At 40.6% G+C, this 19,462-nt stretch overlaps 2 protein-coding genes and 1 long non-coding RNA gene across 5 annotated transcripts in view; 2 read left to right on the top strand and 1 right to left on the bottom strand.

Moving 5' to 3' along the window:
* Positions 1-3,030, top strand: part of prlhr2b (prolactin releasing hormone receptor 2b) — a 5,373-nt gene extending 2,343 nt beyond the window's left edge. For both annotated transcript variants that reach the window (XM_029444808.1, XM_029444809.1), the window contains exons 2-3: positions 1-197; positions 1,464-3,030. The exon at positions 1-197 is cut by the window's left edge. In XM_029444808.1, coding sequence (XP_029300668.1) covers positions 1-197; positions 1,464-2,097 — 831 coding nt within the window. In that variant the 3' untranslated portion in view covers positions 2,098-3,030. The remainder of the gene's footprint in view (positions 198-1,463) is intronic.
* A 1,967-nt stretch (positions 3,031-4,997) lies between these two features.
* Positions 4,998-8,552, bottom strand: brf2 (BRF2 general transcription factor IIIB subunit). Of its 2 annotated transcripts, XM_029444046.1 has the most exons (5): positions 8,396-8,552; positions 8,104-8,290; positions 7,662-7,721; positions 7,227-7,548; positions 4,998-6,559 (listed from the first exon to the last, which is right to left on the bottom strand). In XM_029444046.1, the coding sequence occupies exons 1-5, from the start codon at positions 8,501-8,503 to the stop codon at positions 5,761-5,763; spliced, it is 1,476 nt and encodes a 491-aa protein (XP_029299906.1). In that variant the 5' UTR covers positions 8,504-8,552; the 3' UTR covers positions 4,998-5,760. The 2 variants fall into 2 exon arrangements, with proteins under 2 accessions (XP_029299906.1, XP_029299907.1); XM_029444047.1 differs by lacking the exon at positions 8,396-8,552 and having other exon boundaries at positions 8,104-8,389.
* Positions 8,553-11,184: 2,632 nt separating this feature from the next.
* Positions 11,185-11,826, top strand: LOC115016858 (uncharacterized). The gene is made up of 2 exons (XR_003833198.1): positions 11,185-11,328; positions 11,524-11,826. It is a non-coding gene; the product is annotated as an uncharacterized LOC115016858 (long non-coding RNA).
* Positions 11,827-19,462: the final 7,636 nt, after the last annotated feature.

The following is a 19,462-nucleotide window of genomic DNA, read 5'->3' as shown; positions in this document are numbered from 1 at the left end:
GTCACCAACTTCTTCATCGGAAACCTGGCCTTCTCTGACATGCTCATGTGTGTGACCTGCGTCCCTTTCACTCTCGCCTACGCCTTCAACCCGCACGGTTGGGTTTTTGGCCGTCCGATGTGCTACCTGGTGTTCCTCATCCAGCCAGTGACAGTCTATGTGTCAGTCTTCACGCTCACTGCTATTGCTGTGGACAGGTGAGTGGATCTCTCTGTGCTGCAGGAATGATGTGACTCAGATCACAAGTGACATTTTGAATAAATATAATTACAAATAAATTCCTAAATAAAGAGGTCATCCTGATTAAATAAAGGTTAAATAAGTGATTTCTCTTTATAATTAATTACACATTTTGTGTGTTATTGACCAGAAATACCAGGAAATTAAATTATGGAGATGTTCAGATAGATTGATTGAGTGCTTTTAATAGTAACAATAAGAGTTCAAAACTTATGCTTAATAAATAAATTACTAAAACATGATTAATCAATGCATTAATACATGATGTAACAAAGGCTCCTCTGGCTGAATATTAATCAATGATTAGGTTTTAGGTTAGCTAATGTAATGGATCCATACATTATAAGCTTTAATTAACAGTTAAATAATAAATGTCAAAATATCAATTAATATATATGTATAGCTGCATGAGTCAAACTCTTGTTTATTTTTGACAATGTGTAAAAAGAAAGAAAGACCAGATGCAAAATAACTTGGGCTGCTTGCAGCAGTATGTGCAAGATGGGATCAGATAAAAATAAATCTAATTATCCTGCATTTTATTTTGTGCACAGAAAGAACAATCAGGTATGTACACGTCCACCGGTAGACCAGAGATCCACATGCTCACTGTACTGAAAATTCAAACACACACATGGCCCTTTTCAGTATCTTCAGTATCAGGAGCAATTTGGGGTTCAGCATCTTGCACAAGGACACTTCGACATGCTGTCTGCAGGGGATCGAACCTGCGACCCTCCGACCACTGGACGACCACTCAACCTCCTGCACACGGCCGCATGGAGGCTTTCAAGCACCAGTCAAAAACTCGCCTTGGCTTATGACTGCCCCACTGCTGTTCTATTATATATTCCTCAGCTCATTCTAAAAGTTTAAAATTCAAATGACTTTCCTCTTTCGACATTTAAAGCTCTGTAATTGTTTTTAGTTGTCTTGATATAAAGCACATTGTGCTGTATACCCTCCACCAAAAGGTGCAATAAAAAAGGTTACTATCAATATAATTATCAATGAATACAATATAATTATTATAAGTCATTTTTAGAGCTAATTTATAGTGTATACATTAAGTAATCCATAAACTAATAGCAACTCAAAATTCAAATTCGACTTTTTTATCAACATTTCGCTGCAGGGGTTCATGATAAATCATGCAACAAGTCATGCATTATTTAAACATGAGTTTTTGTCGCCTTCTTATAAAGCACTTTTTCTTATTGCAGATATTACGCAACAGTTCATCCCCTGAAGAAGCGTACCTCTGTGGCTACCTGCGCCTCCGTCCTCACCAGCATCTGGCTGCTATCCTGCGTGCTGGTCGCTCCAGCAGTCACCCACACGTACCATGTAGAGTTCAAAGAAGAAGGCTTCACCATCTGTGAGGAATTCTGGTTGGGCAAAGAGAAAGAAAGACGTGCTTATGCATACAGCACTCTGCTGGTTACGTACGTCCTGCCGTTGTCCGCTGTCTTTGTCTCTTATCTCTGTATTACTGTGAAACTAAGAAAGTGTGTTGCACCGGGCCGCAGGACACAAGACCAGGCGGGTGCTCAACAAGCTCGTAAGAGAAAGATCTTTCGCCTGGTTGCACTCTTGGTGTCAGCCTTTGCAGTGTGTTGGCTTCCTATTCATGTATTCAATGTGCTACGAGACATAGACATCCATCTAATTAACAAGCGCTACTTTTTACTCATCCAACTGCTGTGCCACCTGTGCGCCATGAGCTCATCCTGCTGTAACCCCTTCCTCTATGCGTGGCTACACGACCGCTTCCGCACTGAGCTACGGAAGATGTTCAAGTGCCGTCATCGCATTGGAGTGCCTGCTAATCACTGTGCTGCCAGTGTGGTCTTGTAATTATCTGGTGAAGAGAATCCTTTGTCTTTATTTCAGTGCAAGTTGAAGATTTATCTGGAGTACATGTAGAAACTTCGGTGTGTCAAACTAACGGAGTTCATCTTATAGCCCAAAGCAAAATCCACAGAAACTTTCAGGGAAATCCAGCCATTAAGTTATTTGGTGTACAAGGACGATTTATTGTCCAGGGGTGGGTCTTCAGGAGGCAGCATGAAGGTGTTCAGTCAATTGTAAAGGTAATCTTCCCATTACAGTTAGAGATATGGACATTTTAAATGGGGTTTACCCATCAATATCTATTTTATCACAATCCAGCCATTAGATATACAGTATCTTGTATGTTGGGTTTATCCACTAGTGTGCCCAGAAAATGTCATGACAATCCACCACTTTCATCTACTTAAGGGGACAAATGGATTGATTGATTGATTGATTGTCACTAGATGATGGACTCTGGGGACTATAAATACCAGCAGCATGATTTTATGAAAATCAGGCCATTACTTTGTTAGATGAAAAACGTGGTTGTATGCCTCCACCTACCCGTCAAGTTGCAGTTTACATCCATGTCTGTACAAAATGTTACCACTTCAAATTGTTATCCTATTAAGACATTTGTGTGAAATTGTCATAATAAGCATGCAAATTCTTGAGTTATTGCCAAAGCGTGTTTTGTGAGGTGACGGCGACAGAGACCATGACCTTTGACCACCACCTTGGGTCCAAATGGACGTTTCAGCCAAATTTGAAGAAATTCCATCAAGGCTTTGAGATATCGCGTTTATGAGAACGTACGGACAACCCGCAAACATAATGACTCCAGCCACGGCTGTCTCGCTGTTTACTACAAATGTACAACTCTTGATAGGAGCTAGTTTTTCAAGCTAAGATAAGTCGTACCAATAAAAACTGAGAAAGCTGTGGAGACATGAATGCTTGTGTATATGTGTTGTGTGCTGTGGTGCGTGTCTCTCTCTCTCCCTCTGCTTGGCTCTCCCCAGGTGCAGCTCCCTCAGGTGCCGGCAATTTCTAATCAGTGCCTGCACAAAAGGCTGAGACCAATACCACTCTCGCATCTCCTCCTGCTCAGTGTGTGCGCTTGGTGTCGGTCCTCTACAGTGGTGGAGTGACTAAGGAGCTGTGGAGCCTTATTGTGCTTGTGTGGAGCTATTTTTGTTTACCTGTATATTAATTAAATGCTCTTTCCTTTTACAAATCAGTTGCCTCGTTCTCACTTTCTTCGCCCGGGTTATTAAATTGCTTGTTGTTGCTTCCCTACCAGCCCTAGACTAGTAGGGAACGTAACAATATGAAATACTTAATGTAGTATATTGTACATATGCTGCACATCATGAAACCTAAATAAAAAAAAAATATGAGATCATAAAAGGTATACTATGTAACATTTCTGCATTAAAATGTCTAGAAACGACTAGCTATAGGTTATGTTTCCAACTTTTATCAAATTTAGAAACATTTGTAATTTTAATACAGGTTACGATGTGGGTAATGGCGTCGTAATAACCCCTCTGTGCATGCGTCAGCGTTGTGGTTGTCTGCCACAAGCTGCCATAATTTTACTTTTATCCAGTTTCAGCCAAATTGTTAGCGTAGAGAGACAGATTACATATTGTACGTTGAAGGGTTTCCTTTAACAACTTAATGAGGATAGAAAAAAGCCAGATAGGAGTTGTGCATGATGAACAGTGTAGCTGTATTGGATATGAATAGAAAATGAGACTGCCGGCTCAAATTATGTTTGGATTTGGTCACTGCAGATCGTTTCCAACAGGGCACTGATGTCAGAACTAATCATAGGGTGGTGTTCCTTCCTGTGGAATACATTACATTTATTAACCTGCTGCCCTGAGCTTCAATTTTCTTAAAGCCCGTAGTTGATGAATATATACCCTAACATTATAATTCATCAAATTATTTATGATAGCATTGTATAATGGCTGTACAAATTACCTTGTAGTATGGTGGTTGGTTCTGTGTTGCTTTCTGTGTTCTCTGGCTTCTTGAGCTTTGATACAAGATGTGAAAGACTGACTTACATTTTTTACATTATCTTCATTCCACTTCCATTATTTAGTTTGCGTTACAGCCGTTATGTAAGCTCTTCTGTATTCTCTGTATACATATTGGTCTCCTTCCTGTAGACAGACGGGACTGATTTATCTTTGCAGAAGTGATAATTCAACAAAGTCAAAAAGTTGCATCTGCTACTGTAACTTAAATTAACTCTTCTACAGTGGTGTGGATGTATAACACACATGCCTTTCATTGTTGCTCTTTTCTCATCAACTTTTGCTTTATGAAGGGACGCAGTGATTTAAGTTCTTGAGTGCACACTGTATATGTGTCTTATAACTAACACTGAATGGTGTACATTGTGTATGTGATAATGGTGTGACATGCCTAAAAAAAAAATAGTACTATACTATAGCCTGTATTGAAAATACACTGTGGAAAATTGTGAACTAAAATACAGAGATCGTAGGACGTCTGCTTCCAGCAATGTGACTGCATGAGGACATTAGATTATATCCAACTTGGTCAGAGTGCGGTTTCCCCGCTTAATTTACTAATTAAATAACAGGGAGGACAGAAGTGTTTTATGCATATCAACTAGACGAGTTCAGGACATCGAAACAACGTGAGAATTTATTGATCGTTTTAAAATGCTTGGTGCTTGCCAACAATGACGTCAATTTCATGCAGTGAGCCTGCGAAATAAGTCCAATTTAGCACAATTATGTTCCTGTTCGTCACATTTGGATTTCTAAACCAAGTAATATATATGAGCATAACGGCTGCCAGCTGCATGTATTATTCTCTGTGTTCTACACATACCAAGGGTGGATTTGTACACTGCAGTGGGTAGCATTGAATTATGATCTAGTATCCTAGATCACATACAAAAATACCTCAGCGCTTGCAGGAACAAAATAAAATATTAAACTTATGAAATCCCAGGGGCTGATGTGAATTTTTTGGTGTAATGAAACGACTCATTGATAAGTACATACAACACGAGGAAGGCTTCATTGAAGGCTCGGCATAATAGACCTTTCTGCCGGCAGAAGAGCGCAGGTGTTACTAATAACACTAACGATGGCTCTGTCCTATCTAAGTGTCCCAGTAATCCATGACAGTGAGCCAGCATGCACAGTACCAGGACTATTAAACTGAAGCAGCGATCAGTAGTTGTATTTACATGTCAAAATGTCCTCTGTGAAAAAAGCATATTAAAAAATAATGTTGGTCTAAATGTGCACAAAACAAACAAAACAAAATAAGGTATGTGCTTTCCTATAGGCAACTTTAATGCGGGAGGTGTGCAAAAACAAAAATATATTCTTATACTTCTTTTAAAAGAAAAGTATTTCACAGTTTGTCAAGAGGAGATCCTTACTCTTGTCACTGATTGCACATCATGTGGTGTGTCCAAAATAAAATGTTTAACCACTTCAACAAAACTTTATTTAAAAGTGAACCAAGTATAATCAGGAAAAACAAAACACAGTTCCAATCTGTTACTGGATACAACTACATAAAAACGGTTGTAGCATCTCTTATGAACGAAATCTTGTAGAAATGAAAAATACCTGCATCCTTATTAGAATAGTCTGGTCTTTATGCACATCGGGTTATGTTTTCTCACTCAGAAAGCATCTTCTGTGTCCGAGCAAACTCTCGAGCTTCCAGAGGAGTGCGGATGTACGAGTCAATTTCACTATCGGAGATTTCCTCATCACCAGTTACATCGGTGAGTACACGCTGCTCCACTCTCCTTTTCTTTGCATGGATCACACACGGGGGAGCAAACAGCATTCTCTTACCCCAGTTTGGTGCTGGACCTTGGTTGTCCTGAGTGTCACTGTGCAGCTCAGGCAGTGTGCATGGATTATCATCTCCATCTCGCCGGCCCCTTTTAGCATTTAGCTCACATTGTTGCAAAAAGGATGCATTTGAATTCTGCTCTTGGGAGGGAGCAGACTCCTCAGTCAGAGAGTCCTCACAGCTGGCCTGACACTCTGCCAGCAGAGCGTCCTGGTGCGTTCTCAGAGCCCTCCTTAGCAGGGCATACCTGTGCTTTACAATATCCTCCACCTGCCGGACAACATTGTCTGGTGTCACCGCTTCGTTGACCCAGGGAATCTCCTTACCCAGCTTGCACAGCACCTCCTTCAACTCAGTTATTCTCTTCATGGCAGGTTTGAGTTTATTCACTTTGGCAATCTGACAGAATTTGTCCAGAGTGAATTTCAGGCGTAGCTTGTTGGGTTTCAAGGACTGCCAGGACAGATAGATTGCCGCCATCATGATCGGGATGGGTTGACGGCCAGTCACAATCCAGGAATCTGCCGCCAGCTCCACCAAGGCCACAGCACGTTTCGCTAAGTCCTTGGAGTTCTCAGACAATTCTTCAGGAACGTGAAGTGAGCTAATTTGGTACCTTACAGGAAGAAAAAAAAAATGTTTTCAATACCTACAGATCTAATCTTGAATGTTTTTAGGAATGCATCATTTGTATAATTCAAGTCACTGTTGGGCCTTCTGTCACTTTCTATCCTTTCTGTTTTCAATCTATGAAATTACAAAACATTTTGACTAGATTTTTATTCTTACAAATAATCTACATAACTTTTCAGTGCACGTTATTATAACATCAAACAAATCAATGTTTTTTCATTTTAAGTGAAGGTGCATGATTATTTGCATTTGTTTCATTAACAGTCTGTTTACCTTTCCAATCGCCTACGTTCTACATCTCACGGTTGTAATAAAGCTGGCAGTTTTACGGCGTCAAGGTGATAAATCCGTAATCACATGCAGTGCAGCGAAACCAACGTGGTTTAAGATCATCAATAATATTTGAAGATTCTCTATTTGTAGATTGTGGGGTAGACTACATTCAAGTGCATTGCATGACTGTAAAAATCAGCTACCTATCACCTGGAAGTGTGATTCCTAAATCCCGTACAAATTGAGTTTAATCCCTGTGTACAATGTAAAACAAATAAGGCTTTTTGAATGGCCTGTTTAACGCTCATGTTGCTGATTAGGTCACTAAAATGTCCCCCTCAAACAGAACAATTCATTTCACACTGTCCTTTACTTACTCCTGACTGTGGGCCTCCATCACATCGGCGATGTTAAAGATCGGAGCCTCAATGTTAAGAATCTTGACCATCTCTTGGTAAATCACTCCCACCACCATCGGGTCGGCATCCAACAGGCAGCTGATTGTTCCCATGGTTATGGGCCAATTAAGTAGTCTGCAGCTTACAAGCACACAGCAACCAGCAAGAACCTCTTTCTTCTGGAGGCTCACTCTGATGAAACCCACATGCTGATAGGCCTGGCTGTAATAAGTCTGCGAAAGATTCTCAATCTCACCGTTAACTCTGAGAATCCGACAAATCGCTTTCACACGCTGCAGACCTGTAGTGTGTAACAAAGATACACGAGCATGAGAGAGCAGCGGGAGCACCTGTATACAAGAGCTATAACAATATCTCTAACAAGCAGAGGCTCTCTTGGAGAGAAGATCTCACCTTTAATCAGGTTCATACATGGCTTTTTGGCCACAGCTGTGGTTCGGCTGTAGCTGATTTCTGTAAAAAGCACACAGAATCAAGGCAAAGACCAAATCTAATGACACATTTAAAGTGTCAGAAATCAAAGATAAATCAACTATACATGCACTTGTCACTAGAGCTGCACCGATTTGTTGAGTAATGCTAATAGATCAGTCAATCGACAGAAAAATAAATTGACAACTATTATGAAAGTCGTTTAGATGTTAAAAGTACATTTTGATGGTAATAGTTTTACTGAAGTAACATTTGAGTGTAGGACTTGTAACAGAGTATTTTTACACTATGGTATTACTGCTTTTACGGTGAAAGATCCAACATTTATTTTAATAGATGCTATCTAACCATATACATAATTTATCTGCACACTAAAGCTAAGAGTGGATCGACAATCACGCACCTGTATCTCCGACGTAGTCGTCGGCCAAAGCCCCTTCGGACACCACAGAGCCGCAGTCCACGCACACCAGCTGGGCCTGACAGTACAGATCATCGTCTACAACGTTGGAGGAGCCGCAGCCCGGGCAGCTCAAACCTGCACGAGACATCTTCCAAATAAACTGCCGCCCCGTGCAGCGGAGAGACAACTAAAGATTAATAACAATATGAAACAGGTGTTAGTCTGAACATCTGCAACGCACTGTTGGGCTCGACATAAACATTGAGAAACTGTAATCAGCTGTTGGACCGACCGGGGCGCGTAAAATGTGTCCGGGTAGATACAGACGTTTGGAAGTCAATGGTTCCGCATGGTCCTGACATAAACAGTACAGTGAAGGGCAAACGTTCCAGTTCAACATTGGTTGGGTCTGGAAGTTCTTCCGATGTATCAATGTATGGTGGAAATGTCTTTATGTAAAAGGAAAACACAAGATTCAATCGCCAAGCGAAAATTCTAAATATAGAGATATAATGCGGTATATAGGCTATAGCAACTTTTCTTATAAAAAGTTATCAACTTCAGTGTCTTGTTTGTAGAAGTTACCTATTTAAATGTGCATGTAGAGGCTAAGCCAACGCTTTAAGCCACTGAGGTGCCGCTTTGTTTTACTAATTGACGCACTTGTCGTGCTTGCTGAATAAAAATTCCGATTCAACACACTTTATTTCTTGTTGAATCAGCTTTCCCATCAGCAAACAAAATATGACATTCAGACACACAATAACTTAGCCTATGGCGCAAACGCTACCTCAGCCAACTGTGTATGTATGTGGTAAAAAAACAGTTTACTTTCCGGCGGAACACCACCGTCAACAAACATTGGTTCCTACTTATAGCATGAGCGCTAATTGGCTCATACAGTGCATATTGTCATTTTTATTCATTTATAAACCCTGAAATTGAATAGCGCATATATGTTTCATTAATATTTCCTCTCTGGGAATCATCACCTTATCGTGGTGGAGAGGTTTGTGTGTCCCTATGAACCTGAGAGCTGTGTTGTCTGGAGCCTAGTGCTCCTGGTAGGGTCTCCCAAGGCAAATTGGTCTCAGGCAAGGGGCCAGACTAAGAATGGTTCAAAAACGACTTCATGAAAAAAAGGGAAAGGAAAGGAGAGACCCTGCCCGGAGGAAGCCCGGGGCCCCCGTCTGGAGCCAGGCCCAGAGGGAGGGCCCGACAGCAAGCGCCTGGTGGCCGGATTTGCCACAGAGCCCGGTCGGGCACAGCCCGAAGAAGCTACGTGGTGCCTCCCATCCATCCATCCTGTGGGCCCACCACTCATGGGAAAAACCGCTGGGGTCGGGTGCGCTGTCACACAGGTGGCAGTGATGGTCAGGGACCTCGACGGACCAGACCCGGGCAGCAGAGGCTAGCTCTGGGGACGTGGAACGTCACCTCTCTGTGGGGGAAGGAGCCGGAACTAGTGCGGTGTTCTAGGGAGGTGTTCCAGGCACGTCCAGCTGGGAGGAGACCCCGGGGAAGACCCAGGACTCGGTGGAGAGACTATATCTCCTCACTGGCCTGGGAACGCCTCAGGATCCCCCAGTCGGAGCTGGAGAATGTGGCCCGGAGAAGGGAAGATTGGGGTTCCTTACTGGAGCTGCTGCCCCCGCGACCCGATCCCGGATAAACGGTGGACGATGGATGGATGGATGGAGTATTGTTCTGCACCACAAGTTGGGGGAAAATAGTGCATCGTAACAAGGGCATTGTTTATGTTGATCTGTTTGTTTGTTTTCTGTTATCGTTCACACAGTTGGTGCAGTTGTTTGTGTGTCAATATCCCACAAATAAAATAAAGTACAGCAGAATAAAGAATGTGATATACCCACAAAAACACATATTACAGTGAAGTGTGTTTAAGCTGACATAACAAACTATCAAAGAACATAAATCCCATCAACCTCCTGATAAAGATGAAGAGTTGTCATTCAAACGTATAAGACGTCTTCTTGAAGCATTGAAGAGGGACTACATTTTCGTAAAATCCTCACGTTTGTCCTTCAGATCACACTTGATTCTTTCAAGGTGGAGTGTATCCAATAAGTCATTAAGCTAATACCTCACTGAAGGTAGTTCTGGTAAAATCTTCTTCTGTTATGAGGCAATAAGCAACCGTCTTTGTGGTGCCTTCCAAGTGGTTAAAATGATTAATGTTGGGTCTAGTTGCACTGCAGTACCATTCACCAAAAATCTGATTGTGATGTACGTTTTGGGAATAGCATGACTTTTGTAAAACCTTAAAATTGCCAATATTACGGTATTGCAGATATATCTGAACCAGTGTGTTACTTTTGGGTAGTTTAAACCAGTTTCCAACCTTAGAGAATGAGATGATTAATGGGATAGAAAGGAAAGAAAACCTATTCTGCTGAACAATTTTAATTACATAATAATTTAATTTCAATTAGAACTTCTCCTATGAAGACATATATTTGATTAGAGTTGCTGTATTTCTTTGATACAGTAGAGATACTATGAGTTGTATAGTAGCTTACTGGCAAAATAGCTGCCAGTAAAATAATATAATCATACATTAAAATGTTTTACAGTGTCTGTGTCTGTGAATAAATGCTAAATACGGAACTTCAACAAAAATAATATTGCAGAAATTTACAAAACAAAGGATGTATAGACTAAGAAAATAGAGTTTATACGTATCAATAGATTTATTGGCTTACAGTACAATCAACATCCTATAACATAATACAGCTCATTTGTGTTAATTAAATTGAACATACGTGTGTTAAGCAAATTAAAACTACGAGAATGATGTAACATTTAATAATGTTTATTTTATTTAGAAATATAGAGAATATGGGAGAAACCGAAGTACTCGGAGTAAAACCCACACAACCAGGCTCAGACGTCCACCTCAATGAACCTGGTTGTCTTGTCACGCTACTCAGACGTCCACCGCACTGAGTCTTGTTGTCCTGTCATGCTGCTCAGACGTTGGTGTGTATGAATGATGACTAAGTCATACTTGCACCAATACTTAATTTCCTATCACTCTCATCCAGCCAGTGCCTAAATCTTTCTTTTGTTGTTTTTTTTTGTCATTGCAGGCTTCAACCTGTAAAACCCCTGAATCCTTTGGAACAGCAGTCTGTTTCAATCTTTCAAGGAGAAAAAGATAAAAAATCTTCAGGAATCTTTTGTGAAGATCAGGATAAGACTAAGGTATTCCTTTTTTGTTTTGGTGGTTAATATGTTTTCTAACTCTAAATTAACCAAGGAAAGTTTCTATATTTATATGTAAATGCTTGTTCGTCAAATAGCATTAACATTTGAATCTCCTATTAAGGGCTTGTTTTTGTCATATTTGTGTTTTTAATATACACATGCTTATGATCCATGTTTTATGCACTCTCACAGGTAAATGTCACTGGGCTGAAAGGGCCCTACTCCGAGCTGACTCGTGAGGAGCTCATCTCTCTGGTGCTCAAACAAGAAAACCAGCTGTCAGACAGAAACAAAAAGATATCTGATCTGGAGCAGTACATCGACAACTTGCTTGTGCGCATCATAGAAGAGAAACCAAGTATTCTCATGTCCCTGAACTCTCTGAAGAAACCTGTCTAGGTAGATTCACATCTGACACTTTATCCCCACTGTATGTAATGTACATTTGCAATCAAAGATGTTAATAAATACAAAAATATTCCACATTTTTCTAAATATTTAGTAATATTTGTGACATATTAATACAGTATGTACCCGTGTGATGTTGAAACAACCTCTTGTGTATTTATTCTGAAAACATTTTAATAATAATAATGTTTCTTGATTCGAAGTTTACATGATTCGACTAACCCCAAAGACACGTTGCCCTACTTTAGCTACTCCTACAGGAAGATAAATACAACTGTTTGGCTTCTTCATGAGGAGCAGGCTGGCTGGCCTCAGACTGTCTTTACACAGTGAAACTTCCAAGCAACTAGTTGCTGGTTGCAAATTGTATGAAGCATATTTCCCTGCAACTTCACGGTTACAATAAGCAGTTACAAAAAATCCATCTCATCCACTCAACAGGATTTAATAGTCATTAGTCTAGTCTAGTCAGCTAGAATTGTCATTTTTCATCTGTCCTGTCTGTTTTCTCGCTAGATTAGCAAGTGGGAAGTGTCATTGTAACTACACTTGCATCTTTGCATCTTTACTCGCATTAGCAAACAATCAATTGAACCCATAGCTAGCTAGCCTGACAACCTGCTCATCATTTCTTTACCGGAGCATCGTAGCTGAGCTATTTCTGGGGTCATAAAAAATCATAAAAAATTGATATATTGCAAAGCCTATATCTGCAAAAAGTACAGTCCCAGTGATTTATAAGCATCCACGAGCCGCTGCTCGAAGTCTCTCACACGAGAGAAATAAGAATAGCAGCAGAAAAAGCGTCGGCACCGTAAAAAAGCAGGAAGTCAAATGCCCCACAACACTGCGACTTCCTAACTTTATGGTCGTAATATTGCTGTGACTGCTCTCTCCTCTTTATGTAGTTATTAAGACAACCCCTAAATGAAGTTCACATCGTAGCTGTCAGACTGGTCTGTGGCGAACTAGTTTAGAGGTCCCTCTCACCCGGATGTGGAGATGACAAATCTAACGTGATGACGTCATCCTTGTTTCCATGCCAAAACCACGCAATGGGAGGAAGTCATCGTTTTTTGGTTCAAATTCTGATGATGTAATCTATCTTTGATGATGTAATCTGTCTTTGATGATGTAATCTGTCTGTGATGATGTAATTGTTTTATCAGTCAGATCTACAGAACCTGGTTACTCTACAGAATTTAATTCAGAGTTACGCAAGACAAGGTCAGGACAGACTAAGCAAACTGTTAGAATTTAAACAAATTAAACAGACTCATCGAAAAAATGGCGCAGTCACGTCCAGTAAGACAAGTTAATGACAAATACCTCAAGTGGGTGGAAAAGGAGAAGGAGCTTTTAGTGAAGGACAATCGTTTGAAAACCAATAAAATAGTTTCTCTGCAGTCTGAAGTCAAGACTCTCAAAACACAAATTAAAACAGAGAGAAACAGGCTAGTTGGCACAAAGCCAAGAGAAACACCAGTTGCTAAGATGGAAAAAAAAGTAGTCAATCGCAGAAAAGAGAAGAAAACGAAGCTTGACAACTTACTTCCAGAAGTCAAGACTCTCAAAACAGAAATTGAAATTGACGAGGAGAAACAGGAGCAGCTGAACACTAAATTAAATATCAGTAAATATGATTGTGAGCACCTTCTCTCTGAAGCTGGAGAAGGAAATGTCATTGCTGAAGAAAAAAATAATGATGATGCTGCACAACATGAAAATATCGTCATGTGCAAAAACCTGCAGAGGGAGGTGAAAAACCTGAAGGCGACGATAACAGCGCTGGAGAAAAGGGATCTCAGTACGAATGTATTTACATTAGAGCAGAGTAACAAAGAACTACAAAGCTCCAATCGAAACAAAGATCTGGAAATAGCTCATTTAAAGAAGGAAAATATCCGACTGCAAGAAGGTTTCTCTCACGAACAGCACATTAATGCTATTCAAACTGCTGAGTTCAACCAAGTGAATAAAATCAACAACTGTCTAGAGGATGTACTGAAAGTGATAAAGAAGGAGTGTATATTGGTAAAGTCACAGCTGGTTACAGCAAGAAAAGAGATTAAACCACTGAATGAAACTATCATTAAACTCAAAAACAAACTCCAGGCCTGTAACCCAGACTTGATTAAGGAGAGGAACAAAACCAGGGACCTGGAGACCTATATTCTGAGGTTCAAGAAAGACTTGGGGGCATGCATGGCTGTTTTCCATGAGGAGAAAACATTTAGAATCAAATTCAGTGAAGTCCAAAAACGCTACGTGGACAATGACGAAAGGATTGTGAAAGATAAAAACTCTAGCACAGGGCTTTCACATCAGAATGCCAGTCTTAAGAAAGTCGTCAGTAATTGTCAAAATATCCGCCAGAAAAACCCCAGGATGCTGCGACACGTCCCCGCGACAGCTGAAAAGGACTTTGTTGAATGTGGCAGTAGTTCCCTCCAAATAATCAATGAACAAGACAACAAGACTCAGTGCGGTGGACGTCAGAGAAGCATGACAAGACAACAAGACTCAGAGCGGTGGACGTCTGAATAACATGACAAGACAACAAGACTCAGAGCGGTGGACGTCTGAGTAACATGACAAGACAACAAGACTCAGTGCGGTGGACGTCTGAGTAACGTGACAAGACAACAAGACTCAGTGCGGTGGACGTCTGAGCAGCATGACAAGACAACAAGACTCAGAGCGGTGGACGTCTGAGTAACATGACAAGACAACAAGACTCAGTGTGGTGGACGTCTGAGTAACATGACAAGACAACAAGACTCAGTGCGGTGGACGTCTGAGTAGCGTGACAAGACAACAAGACTCAGTGCGGTGGACGTCTGAGTAACGTGACAAGACAACAAGACTCAGTGCGGTGGACGTCTGAGTAACGTGACAAGACAACAAGACTCAGTGCGGTGGACGTCTGAGCAGCATGACAAGACAACAAGACTCAGTGCGGTGGACGTCTGAGTAACATGACAAGACAACAAGACTCAGTGCGGTGGACGTCTGAGTAGCATGACAAGACAACAAGACTCAGTGCGGTGGACGTCTGAGTAACATGACAAGACAACAAGACTCAGTGTGGTGGACGTCTGAGTAGCGTGACAAGACAACAAGACTCAGTGTGGTGGACGTCTGAGTAGCGTGACAAGACAACAAGACTCAGGGCGGTGAACGTCTGAGTAGCGTGACAAGACAACAAGACTCAGTGCGGTGGACGTCTGAGCAGCGTGACAAGACAACAAGACTCAGTGCGGCGGACGTCTGAGTAACGTGACAAGACAACAAGACTCAGTGAGGTGGACGTCTGAGTAACGTGACAAGACAACAAGACTCAGTGCGGTGGACGTCTGAGCCTGGTTGTGGGGGTTTTACTCCGAGCACTTCGGTTTCCCCCATTTTTTCTATATTTCTAAATAAAATAAACATTATTAAATGTTACATCATTCTCGTAGTTTTAATTTGCTTAACACACGTATGTTCAATTTAATTAATACAAATGAGCTGTATTATGTTATAGGATGTTGATTGTACTGTAAACCAATAAATCTATTGATACATATAAACTCTATTTTCTTAGTCTATACATCCTTTGTTTTGTAAATTTCTGCAATATTATTTTTGTTGAAGTTCATTATTTAGCATTTATTAGCAATATATACACATTAAATACATGGTTTATTAATGTCTGTCAACAACTATAACTTCTCCTGTGGTCACCCATAAGTAGAGGTTGATTGATAAACAGATAAGATTGACACAGACACTGTAAAACATTTTAATGTAAGATTATATTATTTTACTGGCAGCTATTTTGCCAGTAAGCTACTGTACAACTTATAGTATCTCTACTGTATTAAAGAAATACAGCAACTCTAATCAAATATATGTCTTCATAGGAGAAGTTCTAATTGAAATTAAATTATGTAATTAAAATTGTTCAGCAGAATAGGTTTTCTTTCCTTTCTATCCCATTAATCATCTCATTCTCTAAGGTTGGAAACTGGTTTAAACTACCCAAAAGTAAAATGTAGCTTAAATCATATTGGTCAACCAGCTAAAACAGAAACAAGCTGCTCATTCGTTAATGCATCAGTATTAACAAATTAATTATGCATTTCATTATAAAATATCCATCACAGGGGCCATTTTCTGCAGAACAAATACATTCTTTTTGATAACACTTTTATTGTTTTTTAGCATATATAGACACTACATAAGACAGTACACAAACTTCCACATGCAAGACATAACAAAATGAAGTACATTAACAGTCGCACAAATAACATAATTAAATTAAATTAACTACACAAAAATGTGGGTAGGCTATGTAAGGAGATATACAAACATGTAGGCAGATATGAAAGGCTTCAATCCTTCTCCCAGCATAGGAACATTAATCATCTCCAAGTTGCTGACCCAGAGTGCCCTCTAGATCCGCATGTTCCAGATAGTTAAGGAACGGGCCCCATACTTTTTAAAATACTTCTGGTTTTCCTTTGAATAGGTTATTTTCTCTAATGAGACACATGCAGACAATTATTTTAGCTATTTACCAATACTTGGACTGTTTACATTTTTCCATGAAAGTGCTATCATACGTTTTGCCTGTAGCAGACAAAGATTTAAAAAGATTTGTTCTTTCTTCCTTATGTTGTGTTCTTTTGGGTAACACCCTAACAAAAAAAGCCTGGGCTCCATGCTTAACTGCAATGATAGAATCTCTTCTATCATACATTTAACCTCCTCCCAAAACATTTTTATCTGGGTACACTCGCAAACACAATGGAAGAACGTTCCCTTGGATTGTCCACATTTAAAACTTAAGTCTTGGATATTACCATTAAATTTATTTAGCTTTTCTGGAGTAATATATGTACGCATTAGCCAGTTATATTGTAAGAGCTTAAGACAGGCATTCGCTGTTTGTGATTACACTTTCTTGCAGGCATCTTCCCACTCATCAATTGAAAGGTCTTCTTGCAAATCCTCCCTCCAATTTTTAAGTTTAGGTCAGAGGACTTAAGTTTTTCCCTCTACAGTCCTTTAATATTATTTTCTCTAATGGTGAGTATGCAGGTATAATAATTGTTTTTGGTTTGCTCCAATAAAGCTTCTAAATTGTAAAAATTTGAAAAAATGTTTCTGTGGAATGTTGTGTTTACTTGCAAGCTCCTCAAACGACATCAGTTTATCATCATTGAGCCTATATAGATCCTGAATTTTCTGTACACCCTTATCTGACCAAACCTTAAACCCACTATCAGCTCTGCCTGGAGTGAAGTCATCATTTCCCCAAATTGGACTAAAACGTGATAGAGAAAGGGGCTCGCCCAAGTACTTCCTCACTTCATGCCAGACTCTAATCATGTTCCTAGTAATAGGGTTAGTGTTTTCTTTTGTAAGTTTCTTAAGACTAGTTGAGTACAAATACATGGGAAGAGGTAGCTCTAAAAATTGGGACTCCATCTCTCTCCAGGCAGGGAGGTTGTCATTTGCAAAATATAACATAGTAGTCCTTAACTGAGTTGCGCAGTAGTACCAGAGAGGATTAGGACATGCAAGGCCCCCTCTATCATAGGGCATATACAGGAGGGTTAAGCGCAAGCGGGCTTGTTTGTTGTTCCACAAAAAATCTTTAAAATAATTTCCTTAACTTTGAAAATAAGTTTGGAGGAGGAGGCAGGGGGATGTTTTGGAATAGATACAGCAACTTGGGGAGTATGTTCATTTTTAATATATTAATTCTCCCAATTAAGGAGATCGACATAGGCTTCCATCTATCAATTGTGCTGGTAATTGACTCCATAATAGGATCGTAATTAGAATTCACCATATCTGTTATATTGGGCACTATTTTTACACCCAAATATGTAAAATTATCTGCAACTTTAAACTGGGAGACTGTTGCAGTCGGACTACTTCTCTCTTTGGAATTTAATAACATTATGGAAGATTTGGAATGATTAATTTTGTAACCTATCACTTCTAATACTGGAATTGATCTCTCCAACTCCCTGAGAAACACTATGACATCATGGAATGGAGGGAGCACAGGGGCTGGTGTCTCGAGGAACGGAGGGAGCACAGGGACTGGGATCTCAAGGAACCAGGATAACGCAGGCACCGGGGTATCGAGGGGCCAGGAGAACACAGGGACTGGGGTCTGCGGAGGTCCGGCAGCGGGAACGGGGAACTGTCCCAGCCCGGCAGCAGAAACATGAGGCTGTCGCGGCCCGGCAGTGGAAACAGCGGTCTGTCGCGGCCCGGCAGTGGAAACAGCGGTCTGTCGCGGCCCGGCAGGATGAACTTGAGTCTGTCACAGGAGGTTGCGGCGGCCCAGCTGCAGGGACGGTGAATTGGGAGCCGGAATGACAAGGTTCTAACAAAAGGAGAGCTTTATTTTATAAAAAGCTAGTAAAAATACAAAAGTAACAAATAAAACTGAAAACACAAACCAGGAAGACACGAGAAGCACGAGGAGCACGAGGAGCACGAGACACCAACAACAGGGGTAACACTTAGATGACGAACTCACAAGGAAGACTGGGACAGACAGGGATATATACACACAGACACTAAACGAGGGAACGACACACAGCTGGGAGAGAAAGGCAAATACACAGGAGGAAACTAATGAAGGGAACGAGACACACCTGGGGAGAAAGGCACAAAACACAAGGGCAGGAGGTAATACCAGACATGACACAAGGGGAAGGGAACATTTAAAAATAAAACAGAAAACAGAAACCAAGATCATAACAGTATTATTTGTAAGTATTTCTGCAACAGGGTCAGTGTACAACAATTTAACCCATTTACAAAAGATTTTACCACATCCAAAGCGTTCGAGGACATCAAAAATATATAGCCATTCGACCCTATCAATTGCCTTCTCGGCATCTAACGATAAGAGAGCAGTATCTGGCATTTCCTTTTGGCTATGCAGAATGTTCAGTACCCTCCTGACATTATGAAACCCTTGGCGCCCCTTAATAAACCCATTCTGATCTTCCTTAATTATCCCTGGAAGCAGGCCTTCCAACCTTTTTGCAAGGATTTTACAAAACACCTTTACATCCGAGTTGAGAAGGTTTATTTGTCTTAGGTTTTCACATTTATTGCAGGGTTTCCCTGGTTTTGGTAACAATGTAATCAAGGCTTCTCTCAGTGATGGCGGAAGGATTTCATTTTTAAAAGATTCTAATAACATATTTAAGAGGGGCGTTTGTACTTTATATTTAAACCTTTTGTAGATATCTATAGGTAGGCCATCTGGCCCTGCAGCCTTCCCAGATTTCATGTTATCAATTGTATCAGAGATCTCTTGTAATGATAATTCAGCTTCCAGACTAGGTCTGAGTTCTGTTGGGATACTAGGTATATTGAGAGTATCTAAGAAGTTATTTTGACTTGTCAAATCTGTATTTATGTCAACTCTATATTTTGAATTTTCGCTTGGCGATTGAATCTTGTGTTTTCCTTTTACCTAAAGACATTTCTACCATACATTGATACATCGGGAGAACTTCCAGACCCAATGTTACGGCCACGGCCTTATTTATCTGCGGGGGATTACTTTGTGGATGCATGCACCTTGTGTCCCTATTTAGGTATGCAGATTTGGATGTGTGACCGCCGCCCGCTTGATTGGCTGCGGCGACACCTCCTCCTCCCACCTTGATGAAGACCGGCTGTGATTGGAGTGCACCTGTTC

This window comes from Cottoperca gobio, chromosome 12 (assembly GCF_900634415.1).
Source record: "Cottoperca gobio chromosome 12, fCotGob3.1, whole genome shotgun sequence".
NCBI lineage: Eukaryota > Metazoa > Chordata > Actinopteri > Perciformes > Bovichtidae > Cottoperca > Cottoperca gobio.
This window is presented reverse-complemented; position numbering and strand designations above follow the sequence as displayed.

Bases quoted from the DNA above. Each gene is read 5' to 3' on its own strand.
- brf2 (XM_029444046.1), bottom strand. From the start codon at position 8,503: ATGTTGAACTGGAACGTTTGCCCTTCACTGTACTGTTTATGTCAGGAC. The intron at 8,291-8,395 runs GTCGGTCCAACA...ATTAATCTTTAG, and splicing joins GACACATTTTACGCGCCCCG to TTGTCTCTCCGCTGCACGGG. The intron at 7,722-8,103 runs GTGCGTGATTGT...TGCTTTTTACAG, and splicing joins CGACTACGTCGGAGATACAG to AAATCAGCTACAGCCGAACC.